Source organism: Bufo bufo, chromosome 8, assembly GCF_905171765.1.
Source record: "Bufo bufo chromosome 8, aBufBuf1.1, whole genome shotgun sequence".
In the NCBI taxonomy this organism is placed as follows: domain Eukaryota; kingdom Metazoa; phylum Chordata; class Amphibia; order Anura; family Bufonidae; genus Bufo; species Bufo bufo.
This window is the reverse complement of record NC_053396.1, coordinates 196,403,194-196,415,878: the sequence shown is the minus strand read 5'-3', so window position 1 is coordinate 196,415,878 and position 12,685 is coordinate 196,403,194. Positions and strand designations below refer to the sequence as shown.

The 12,685-nt window shown below is 42.5% G+C and overlaps 1 protein-coding gene across 1 annotated transcript; it reads left to right on the top strand.

Annotated features, from left to right (window-relative positions):
• Positions 1-751: 751 nt before the first annotated feature.
• Positions 752-1,681, top strand: LOC120977649 (olfactory receptor 5V1-like). The gene has a single exon (XM_040405674.1). It carries the CDS (start codon positions 752-754, stop codon positions 1,679-1,681), a length of 930 nt encoding a protein of 309 aa, XP_040261608.1.
• Positions 1,682-12,685: the final 11,004 nt, after the last annotated feature.

The following is a 12,685-nucleotide window of genomic DNA, read 5'->3' as shown; positions in this document are numbered from 1 at the left end:
TCTCCACCATGCGTCCTTCCCTGCTGGGCCCGTTGAAACTCTAGTCTTCCCTGGGAGCAATGATTAATAGCTGTAGGGGAAATATAGTGAGAGAGGCAGCTAAATAAATGAACAGAATATGTCCATGATTTATAGAAAGGGTCTAGAGTGGAGGACCTCTCTTATAACTTCTATAGACATCCAGAAATGATATATCAAGAGTAGACAATCCCTACAGTAAATTTCTGCCATATTTTTTAGTTGTGTGTGCTTTTTCTTTCCCTTTGGCTTTAATTGTCTCAAGGGAAACCTTCAATGTTCTACTCTTTGTCTATATAATCCCATGCTCTTATCACCACAATGCTCTATCCATTCAGGAAGAATAATACTGACAAGTCCCTCTCGTTCTTTCTCAACTGTGTAGCTATAGTGGGCCGGAAATTTCATTTACAAGCTTCGTGTTTCACTTGGGGCAAGATATTCATTGTGTTTTTTGGAAACCAGATGCAGATTTTATTTAACTGCACAGTGCTGGCTTCTGCTCCTTGTACTTGTATACCGACATGTACTAAGTAACACATAATGCTGCAAATCCTTTACATTCAGGACTACAGATTGTACAAAAAATATTCATGGAAATACCTATTATTTATACATGGAAAATTGTAACTTAAAGAAATTAAGATATATTCATTACTTTGTTGCAATTTTAGTTTTGAAATGAATCTATGGTCTTCTTGAAGCTTTGAATTGTTTTCAATTTAAAGTTTAAATGGATGATAGAAATGTGAGCACGATAACCTATTTCATCATTACCGGGATCTCAGGCCAGCCTTCATTTCAGTTGTTACTTTTCCTTCTAATTTTGCTAATTTTTCTCATCACTCTCGGAGGTAATGTGACCATCTTCCTCCTTGTTTGTCTAGATAATCATCTCCATACACCTATGTACTTTTTCTTGGCCAACTTGTCTATCTTGGACATTAGTTGTTCTACAATCACTATTCTTAATATCCTTACTTCTTTTTTATCAGGAGATAACACTGTCTCAGTTCTTAAATGTCTTGTGCAGATTTTTGCCTATTTGTCATTGACTTGTGATGAACTGCTGCTTTTGGCAGCTATGAGTTATGATCGTTATGTTGCTATCTGCAAGCCTTTGCATTATCATCTTGTCATGAATTTGAAGCTTTGTGTCCTTTTGGCCTCCTTGTGTTGGGCCTGTGGTTTCCTTGAAAGCATACCGACTTTTATGGGGATCTTCAAATTAACATGTTATGAGTCCGACAAGGTGGACCATTTCTACTGTGACATTGTGCCTGTCCTGAAGCTGTCATGCAGTGACACATCTTTCCTCCAGCTCTATATCCTCACTGTAGGGGTCATGGTTTGTGGTTTTACCCCTTTTGCCCTTACATTCATCTCCTATATCTTCATAATTACCACTATCCTGTCCATACGTTCTAGCAGTGGCAGACGTAAAACCTTCTACACATGTTCCTCCCACCTTACAGTTGTCATCTGTCTCTATTCCTCTCTTGTCTTCCAATATTTGAGGCCGATTTCATCCATCAATTTAGGTTCCAGTAAATATTTATCATTGTTTAACGTAGCTGCTGTCCCTATGCTGAACCCCCTTATCTACAGCTTAAAGAATAAAGATGTGAAAGCCGCTATAAGGAGAAGAATAACATTTCTGTAGTATCAATTAATAATCAAGACCATACTGAAAATAATAAAACCCTTAAAATTCTAATTTTACCCTCCAGACAGGCAGAAAACATTCAGGTAGTATTGTGAATAAAAACACAATTTTATACTTTATGTATAGATAAAAACCTAGAGAACATTTCAGAGGTTTTCCTGAGCATTCAATAAAGGATCTTGTTTCTAGAAATAATGCCAGAGAAGTTAGTATGTTTGTTACCTCAACCCCCTGTAACTGTGAATTACCGTATTTTTCTGCATATAAGATGCAAATCTGTTTACTAAAATAACAGGAAAGAGTTTGTAACAATTACTGTACATCAATTAACCAATTAATCACTGTTCAAACTTCTTGTAATACCATTGGTTAGACTACATTAAGCTAATTATCTATGCTTATCTGTTTAAAAACATCCTCTTTTTCTTAATAACCTTTTTAACATTATTTTATCTCTAACATCATACAACATTTTTATCCTTTATATAAAACTTACTCATCTTCACCTGTATACACTACCACTACCACTATAATGGGGACCGCCCGCAGCACTGCAAACATGTCGAGAGGACGGCCGGACAAAACTGCGAGCGGGACTCCAACCGGTCCCCATTATAGTGAAAGGGGCCGGACGGACTTCCGGCAGCACACATGTGCAAATGGTATTACAGATCCGACAGGCTGTTCCCCTGCCGGAACAGCCTGCTGGAAAACATAGAATGTGTCGGCAGATAAGAACCATTTGGCCCATCTATAGTCTGCCCAATATACTGAATACTATGGATAGCCCCTGGCCCTATCTTATATGAAGGATGGCCTTATGCCTATCCCATGCATTCTTAAACTCCTTCACTGTATTTGCAGCTACCACTTCTGCAGGAAGGCTATTCCATGCATCCACTACTCTCTCAGTAAAGTAATACTTCCTGATATTACTTTTAAACCTTTGCCCCTCTAATTTAAAACTATGTCCTCTTGTAGCAGTTTTTCTTCTTTTAAATATGCTCTCCTCTTTTACCTTGTTGATTCCCTTTATGTATTTAAAAGTTTCTATCATATCCCCTCTGTCTCGTCTTTTTTCCAAGCTATACATGTTAAGGTCCTTTAATCTTTCCTGGTAAGTTTTATCCTGCAATCCATGTACCAGTTTGGTAGCTCTTCTCTGAACTCTCTCCAAAGTATCAATATCCTTCTGGAGATATGGTCTCCAGTACTGAGCACAATACTCCAAATGAGGTCTCACTAGTGCTCTGTAGAGCGAGACCTCATTTGGAGTATTGTGCTCAGTACTGGAGACCGTATTGATACTTTGGAGAGAGTTCAGAGAAGAGCTACTAAACTGGTACATGGATTGCAGGATAAAACTTACCAGGAAAGATTAAAGGACCTTAACATGTATAGCTTGGAAGAAAGACGAGACAGCTAGTGTTGATCGAGCACCGTAGTGCTCGGGTGCTTTGGCCGAACACATCGTGATATTCTTCCGAGCACCCAAGTATAATGGAAGTTAATGGAAGAACCCGAGCATCAAACCAGGTACCCCCTGCTCTGAAGAGGGGAGGGTGCCTGGTTCATAAGAAAATGTCCGAAATTGTTGGTAACAACACCGAAATGGTTCTGTAACAGCATGGGGAGGATGTATGGATGCATCTTGGACTCGCTGGTCGCTGCTGGGAACTATGTTGTCCGAAAAGTACGCCACTTTTACATAATGACAATAATACGCACAAAACCAAGAAAAAAATGGATTTAAGAGGAAAAATGTATAGAAAACATTCTTTCATGAATATTTACTTGTATATAAAGTGCAAGTGCTGCCAAAAATTACAAGGAAGATTCCCTCTGATACATCCTTAGTTACACATAAAGGAGGGCATCATATACACCCTTTAAAAATTATGATTGATGGCCTGCTGGTGACCCTCAAAAACATTAGAAGCAAGAGCCTGCTGCTGCTTTGGTGACTCTAGTTAACCTGGGGCCGATGGCACGTCCCCGTGACGGCGACGATCCATTCGGATGTCTGGCCTATCAACTTTCGATGTATTTGTCAACTCAAAACCATTGTAAACTATGGGTAACGGGGAATCAGTGTTTGATTGCGGAGAGGGAGCCTGAGAAATGACTACCACATCCAAGGAAGGCAAGCGGGTGGCGCGCAAATCACACATTTCCGACTCGTGGAAGTAGTGACGATAAATCACAATACAGGACTCTTAAGATGCCCTGTTATTGGAATGAGTAATAAAAAATTACAGGGACTGTCACTGCGGTATTTTGGATGAGGAAACGTTACACAGGAGAGGCCCTGCTGCCACTTTGTTGACTCTAGATAACTTCTGCCTGATTGCACGTCCCTGTGACATCCACGATCCATTTGGATATCTTCCCTATCAACTTTTGATGTAACAGTCAGCTCAAAACCATTGTAACTACGGGTCACGGGGAATCAGTGTTTGATTCCGGAGAGGGAGCCTGAGAAACGGCTACGGTTACCACATTACAAGCAAGGCAGCATGCGCGCAAATTAGCTATTAGGTATAATTAGACAAGCCCAACTTGATTTTGATGGCTGCAATAATCTGCAGGTGACTGTGATACAGCTCTACAGATTTGTTTCCATCTGCATCTTTTTCAACAATCTGTGTTCTCAGTCTTTTATCCAGACTCAGTCTTTTATCCGGCCTCCTCATGCTGCCATCTCACCACCATGTCACCTTGCCACTCATTTTTATCACCATGCTGCTGCTGATGCTGCTTAAAAGGCCTTAAACTGATCACCAGGCTCACAATTGAATTAAGGTTTTGGAATCGATAAACCCAACTTGCTTTTGTGGGCTGCATCAGTAGCGTAGCTAGAAATGACTGGGCCCCACAGCAAATTTTTGAATGGGGCTCCATCCCACAGTAATTTTTTTTAGCGACCCCTTCCTTTCATGCCGCCCGCATTCCTGTGGCTAGTGAAGATTGCTCTCTTAGACCAGGGCACGGGTGATGTTCTGGGACACATGATGGTGTAAGACAGGCACGGCACACCGTGAAAAATAGTGGCAGCTGGGGACTGCGTACCGAGGAACGGCCGCCGGCTGCATAAGGCCTCAGTGTCCACAAGCCTAAATGGCAACATTTCAAGGGCCAGTAATTTCGAAGGTTGCGCATTTAGTGCTATGGCGGGTGGATATTTGCACTTGTGTTCAAATGACTGTGTTATGGACATTTGGACGCTGCGCTGGGACAGGGAAGTGGATGTTGTTTTTGATGGTTCATGCGAAGGTCCAGGTGCAGTTCGAGGGGCATCCGGGCCTGCGCCTTCGACAGGGGATTGGCCAACAGTGCGTAACAAAGGGGAAGAGGAGGCAAAGGTGTGACCCGCAGACCCAGATTGTGGACCCAGGCATTTGGCCCACTTGTTACGGTGCTTGGATGCCATGTGGCGGATCATGCTGGTGGTGGTGAGGCTGCTAGTGCTCACGCCCCGGCTCATTTTGGTACGGCACATGTTGCAAACTACCACTCTTTTGTCGTCTGCACTTTCCTCAAAAAAGGGCCATACTGCGGAAAACCTACCCCTTGGCAAGGTAGATTTACGCATGGGGTGCTCAGTGTAACGGTTGCGGGCCTGTTTGGTGTGGGCCGACTTCTCCCTTTTGCAACCCCACTGCCTCTTCTATCTTGTTGCAGTGCTGCGGATCCCTCTCCCTCTGTAGTGCTGTCCTCGCTCGGCTTTTCACCTTCCCATGGTGGGTCAGTGACCTCACTATCAACCACCTCCTCTTCCACTTCCTGACTCTGCTCATCCTCCTGACTTGATTTAACCACAACCTCAGTGATTGGTCTCATCATCATCCACCTCATGAACAAATGATTGCTGTTCACCACCATCATCTTCTTGAGATTGCGAAGGCTCAAGAGGTTGGGAATCAGGGCACAATATCTCAGGTCCCTCTTCAAGTGTGCTGGGTGCGAGGGCCAAATGTAATAGTGGTGCTGGATAGAACTCCTCGGAATATCCGAGGGTGGGATCACTTGTTTGGTAAGCCTCTCCATGATGGGAGGAAGGATGATCAGAGAGAGGATTCGGTTAACCAGACTCTTGGCTAGAGAGACTGGACTTGGTGGAAGAGAGGGTGGTGCTTAAACGACTGGAAGCATTTACTTCAGCAATCCAACTGACCAACTGTTTGCACTGGTCTGACTTGGACAGTGTTGTCCTGCGCCGCCCAGCTAAGTTAAACATGAAGCTTGGTACGGTGGATTTTTTAAAATTTTTCTGGTGCACTGGCAGCAGGCACAGCAGGCACCATCAGCATCACGCCCACTTTCCCGTCCCTTAGTGCTCTCCTTCTTCATATTAATGGTTTTGTCCCTAGATGTGGCACTGATTTTTTTTACAGTCCGCTAAAGACACAGTTTTCTGATGCAGGACAGTATATGTCACAGAAGCACACAGAATATGAACACTATATTAGGCCCTGATTATTGGAATTTGCCCTAAATAAAGAGTTTTCGGATGCAGGACAGTATATGTCACAGAAACACACAGAATATGGACACTATATTAGGCCCAGATTTTTGGAATTTGCCCTAAAGAGTTTTCGGATGGAGTACTGTATACAGTGGCATGCGAAAGTTTGGGCAACCTTGTTAATCGTCATGATTTTCCTGTATAAATCGTTGGTTGTTACGATAAAAAATGTCAGGTAACTATATCATATAGGAGACACACACAGTGATATTTGAGAAGTGAAATGAAGTTTATTGGATTTACAGAAAGGGTGCTATAGTTGTTTAAACAAAATTAGGCAGGTGCATAAATTTGGGCACCACAAAAAAGAAATGAAATCAATATTTAGTAGATCCACCTTTTGCAGAAATTACAGCCTCTAAACGCTTCCTGTAGGTTCCAATGAGAGTCTGGATTCTGGTTGAAGGTATTTTGGACCATTCCTCTTTACAAAACATATTTAGTTCATTCAGGTTTGATGGCTTCCAAAGTCACACCACAGATTTTCAATTATATTCAGGTCCGGGGACTGAGATGGCCGTTCCAAAATGTTGTACTTGTTCCTCTGCATAAATGCCTTAGTGGATTTTGAGCAGTGTTTAGGGTCGTTGTCTTGTTGAAAGATCCAGCCCCGGCGCAGCTTCAGCTTTGTCACTGATTCCTGGACATTGGTCTCCAGAATCTGCTGATACTGAGTGGAATCCATGCGTTCCTCAACTTTGACAAAATTCCCAGTCCCTGCACTGGCCACACAGCCCCACAGCATAATGGAACCACCACCATATTTTACTGTAGGTAGCAGGTGTTTTTCTTGGAATGCTGTGTTCTTTTTCCTCCATGCATAACGCCCCTTGTTATGGCCAAATAACTCAATTTTAGTTTTATCAGTCCACAGCACCTTATTCCAAAATGAAGCTGGCTTGTCCAAATGTGCTTTAGCCCACCTCAAGCGGCACTTTTTGTGCTGTGGGCGGAGAAAAGGCTTCCTCTGCATCACTCTCGCATACAGCATCACCTTGTGTAAAGTGCGCCAAATGGTTGAACGATGCACAGTGACTCCATCTGCAGCAAGATGATGTTGTAGGTCTTTGGTGCTGGTCTGTGGGTTGACTGACTGTTCTTACCATTCGTCGCTTCTGTCTATCCGAGATTTTTCTTGGTCTGCCACTTCGAGCCTTAACTTGAACTGAGCCTATGGTCTTCCATTTCCTCAATATGTTCCTAACTGTGGAAACAGACAGCTGAAATCTCTGAGACAGCTTTCTGTATCCTTCCCCTAAACCATGATGGTGAACAATCTTTGTCTTCAGGTCATTTGAGAGTTGTTTTGAGACCCCCATGTTGCTACTCTTCAGAGAAAATTAAAAGAAGAGGGAAACTTACAATTGACCCCCTTAAATACTTTTTCTCATAATTGGATTCACCTGTGTATGTAGGTCAGGGGTCACTGAGGTTACCAAGCCAATTTGAGTTCCAATAATTATTTCTAAAGGTTTTGGAATCAATAAAATGACAACAGTGCCCAAATTTATGCACCTGCCTAATTTTGTTTAAACAATTATAGCACACTTTCTGTAAATCCAATAAACTTCATTTCACTTCTCAAATATCACTGTGTGTGTCTCCTATATGATAGATTTAACTGACATTTTTTATCTTAACAACCAACGATTTATACAGGAAAATCATGACGATTAACAAGGTTGCCCAAACTTTCGCATCCCACTGTATGTCACAGAAAAACACAGAATATGAACAGTATTTTAGGCCCAGAATATTAGAATCTGCGGTACAGTAAATTTTTTCCATATATCTGGGCCTGACAACCACACAAGGTATTGAAGCGCAGATTACACAATTCACGGATTACACCGTTGACAGCAAAAATATGGATAGATTATGGGAGATAAATTGTTTTCTGTATTTTGCATTTTTTCCCTATATCTAGGCCTGACAACCACACAAGGTATTGAAGAGCAGATCACACAATTCACGGATAACACCGTTGACAGTAAAAATGTGGCTGATTATGGGAGAAAAATTGTTTTCTTTATTTTAATTTTTTTCCCTATATCTAGGCCTGACAACCACACAATGTATTGAAGCACAGATCACACAATCACGGATTACACAGTTTACAGCAAAAATGTGGCTAGATTATGGGAGAATTTTTTTTCCCTGTATTTTACATTTTTTTCCTATATCTAGGCCTGACAACCACACAAGGTATTGAAGCGCAGATCACACAATTCACGTATTACACCGTTGACAGCAAAAATTTGGATAGATTATGGGAGAAAAATAGTGTTTTCTGTATTATAATTTTTCCCTATATCTTGGCCTGACAACCACACAAGGTATTGAAGCGCAGATCACACAATTCACGGATTACACAGTTGACAGCAAAAATGTGGATTATGGTAAAAAAAATATTGTTTTCACTAATATTCTTCCTATCTCTGCCCCTGACACACAGAAGGTATTGGTGCACAGATGTCACAAGTCACTGCAGACACCTTCTATACAGCAAAATAATCGCTATTTCGAAAAGTATAAGAAAAATAATTCAAGTACAACTTTGAACAATTAAATTGCTGCCACCACACACAATAGTCCTTAAAAGAACTTTTGGGTATTTGAAACATTTTAAAATTGAATAAATTGTGATCACAAACTCCCTACACTATCTGTCACTTCCTAAGCGCAGCTCTCCCTGACTCGCAATGAGCCGAACCTATATAGCACCCTATGACGCGTTCCGGCCAGCCAATCACTGTAATATATTGGCTGCTGGCATTACAGTGAAAGCAGTACTTACCTGCACGTTTATTGGCTGCTTAGCAGCCGCGAAACGTGCGGGGAGGAGACTCGACAATAGCGATGCTCGAGCCGAACAAGTATTCGGCCGAGCATGCTCTCTCATCACTAATAATTAGCTATCTTGTAATCCAAAATGCTGACTAAAAGCAATATCAAAGTGTAGGAATCTCAGTAATAGAGTTGAGTGGACACCTGGATGTTCGGGTTCGACGGGTTCAGCCGAACTTCACAAAAAAGTTTGAGTTCGGGACCCGAACTTGACCCGAACTTGACCCGAACTTGACCCTGAACCCGAACCCCATTGAAGTCAATGGGGACCCAAACTTTTGAGCACTAAAATGGCTGTAAAAATGTCATGGAAAGGGCTAGAGGTGCAAATGTCATCAAAATGTGGTTAAGAGCATGGCAAGTGCTCTGGAAACAAATGTGGATAGGAAACTTTAAATAACATAAAATACATTAAAAAAAATAATATTAATCTTGATCTAGGAAGATGAGGTCCATATGGAGTAAGAGGTTGAGGAGGCGGTGAATGTAGCGGTGTAGGTGGAAGTGGCGGTGGAGGAGGTAGCCTACACTGCATTTTGGTTTAAAATTTATTTTGTTTTTTTAAATTAGGGTACACCCCAAAACATTGGGAAATATAACCCCCCAGTCGTGCTAAACACACATTCAGATAATACACTGGCTGCAGGGCAGGCCAACACCTCCAAGGGATAAAGGGCAAGCTCAGGCCATGTGCCCAATTTAGGGACCCAGAAGTTGCAAGGGCTGACCCCTGTCAGTCAGTTCGTGTAGGCGTGTGCATACTTACTGCCCAACCATGTCGCATGTCCCCGTGATGTTCACGATCCAATTTGATATCTGCTCTATCAACTTTCGATGTTCTTTTATGCGCCTACCATGGTGATCACGGGTGGCGGGGAATCAGGGTTCCAGGCCGGAGAGGGAGCGTGAGAAAAAGAGACCAAATTTAAGGGAGATAAATTTATTTAAAAAAATTGGGATCGAGCAGAAATGTGGGAAAAGCTATTGAAATGTTGGACAAATTACAGAAGCCCAAATGTGGGCCAAAAGAGTCAAGCGGAAATGTGGGAAAAGCTATTGAGGCGAAAATGTTGGCCGAAAGAGTATAGCGGAAATGTGGGACAAATTATTGAAGTGCAAATGTGATACAACTTGTTTAAGTTTAAGCATTGAATCAAAGGAGCTGGTGCGCATCAATTAAAGAAGCATTTCAGAAATTTTATACCCTGTCACCTATGCAGAGCAGGGGTTTATTCACGTCTAAAATTGTATAAAGCAATGGCCGGACTGAGGGGGGCGGAGCCCCCTTTAGGGGAGGCCCCCATGACGGGGGTTTGGTTTAGTGAGCTGGTGGGGGGAGTGGTCGGGCTAGGGAAGAGGGAGTCGGCTATGGCAGGGAGAAAGGTTAGGATAGGTTAGGTTGAGTGAGGGGGTGGAGTTAAGGGGTTAAATAGGCAGGGAAGAGGAAGGCAGGGGCCATTTTGGGAAAGAGAAAAAGCTCCCACCCACCCTTCTCCTTTTTTTTCTGGTTTTGGAGTCGAAGGGATTGGGGTTGTGGTATTGGGAGATTTGTGGGAATTGGTTTTGTCACGGCGGCTTGTGGCGGTGGGGGGGGTCCTTGGAGTTGGGCACGGTGGAATCTGAGGACAATTGGGGGGGCCCCACGGTGGGGGCTGGACTCCCAGGTGGACCGAGCGGTTGTGGTGAATCGAGGGGGGGTCATTCAGTGGTGCCTTTGAGCTGGGCGTTACGGCTGGAGGCAAGAATGGCTCACCCCGGTTCGACAGCTCGATGTTTTTGGGGCTTCAAGGACCTTCCCCCATTGGGGTTTACAGTATTATGTTATGTTATTGTTGTAATTGTTATTTAATAAACGGCTGCTGTGGCCATTACATTTCCAGTTGGTGGTTCGAGTTGTTATTGGGATTGGGGCTCTGTGGCGGGGAGGTGTAATGATGGTAAAGGGGTAAAAGAAGGATATGAAGGAAAATGGAAGAGGCGAACGCGGATAACCAATACCCTCGTCATGTCAACCCAAGAATATAACAGAAAAATTACAGAAATTTATTAACCTGTCTACTTGGTAGAGAAGGGGTCTATGACAGAAAAAAATTGTTTATTGTCACCCGAAAATGTAAAATAAAAATTACTGAAATTTATTAAGCTGACAACTAGGTAGAGGAGGGGAATATTACACCCAAAAATTAGTGAATTTGACCCTAAAATGTAACTGACAAATGTTATATTTTTTTTTTACCAGCCTACTAGGTATAGAAGTGGTACATCACATCCAAAAATTGGTGAATTTCAGCTGAAAATGTAACAGACAATTTATTTTTTATTTTTTTACCTGTCTACTAGGTACAGCAGTGGTACATCACACCCACAAATTGGTGAATTTCACCCGAAAATGTAACAGGCAAATTATAGATTTTTTTTTATCTGTCTACTAGGTATAGCAGTGGTACTATACACCCAAAAATTGGTGAATTTCACCAGAAAATGTAACTGACAATTATTTTTAACGGTCTACTAGGTATAGCAGCGGTACTATACACCCAAAAATTTGTGAATTGCATCCGAAAATGTAACTGACAAAATTGATATAAAATAAAATACGTACAAATAAAAAATAAATATTTGATTTATGAGGTGGAGTTCCATATGGAGTAGGAGTTTGGGGAGGCAGTGGACGTAGCGGTGTAGGTGGAAGCAGCAGTGGAGGAGGACGAGGCAGCCAAAACAGGTTTTTGGTTTTAATTTAATTTTTTAAAATTAGGGTACACTCTAAAAGAGTGTGAAATATCCAAAATACAAGAATGAGCAATTGCGCTGCAGTATAACAATGGCTGGTTAGTGCTGGTATACATGTCTATTCTGCACAAGGTACGAACAAGTCCTGAGGGATTCATGCCTGGTTCATTTTAATGAACGTGAGCTTGTCCACATTGGCTGTGGACAGGCGGCTGCGCTTGTCTGTGAAGTTGAAGGGGGCAGACCCCTGTCAGTCAGTTCGTGTAGGCGTGTGCATACTTACTGCCCAACCATGTCGCACGTCCCCGTGATGTTCACGATCCAATTTGATATCTGCTCTATCAACTTTCGATGTTCTTTTATGCGCCTACCATGGTGATCACGGGTGGCGGGGAATCAGGGTTCCAGGCCGGAGAGGGAGTGTGAGAAAAAGAGACCAAATTTAAGGGAGATAAATTTATTTAAAAAAATTGGGATCAAGCAGAAATGTGGGAAAAGCTATTGAAATGTTGGACAAATTACAGAAGCCCAAATGTGGGCCAAAAGAGTCAAGCGGAAATGTGGAAAAAGCTATTGAGGCGAAAATGTTGGCCGAAAGAGTATAGCGGAAATGTGGGACAAATTATTGAAGTGCAAATGTGATACAACTTGTTTAAGTTTAAGCATTGAATCAAAGGAGCTGGTGCGCATCAATTAAAGAAGCATTTCAGAAATTTTATACCCTGTCACCTATGCAGAGCAGGGGTTTATTCACGTCTAAAATTGTATAAAGCAATGGCCGGACTGAGGGGGGCGGAGCCCCCTTTAGGGGAGGCCCCCATGACGGGGGTTTGGTTTAGTGAGCTGGTGGGGGGAGTGGTCGGGCTAGGGAAGAGGGAGTCGGCTATGGCAGGGAG

Excerpts from the sequence above, each read along its gene's own strand:
- LOC120977649 (XM_040405674.1), top strand. The coding sequence starts at position 752 with ATGGATGATAGAAATGTGAGCACGATAACCTATTTCATCATTACCGGG.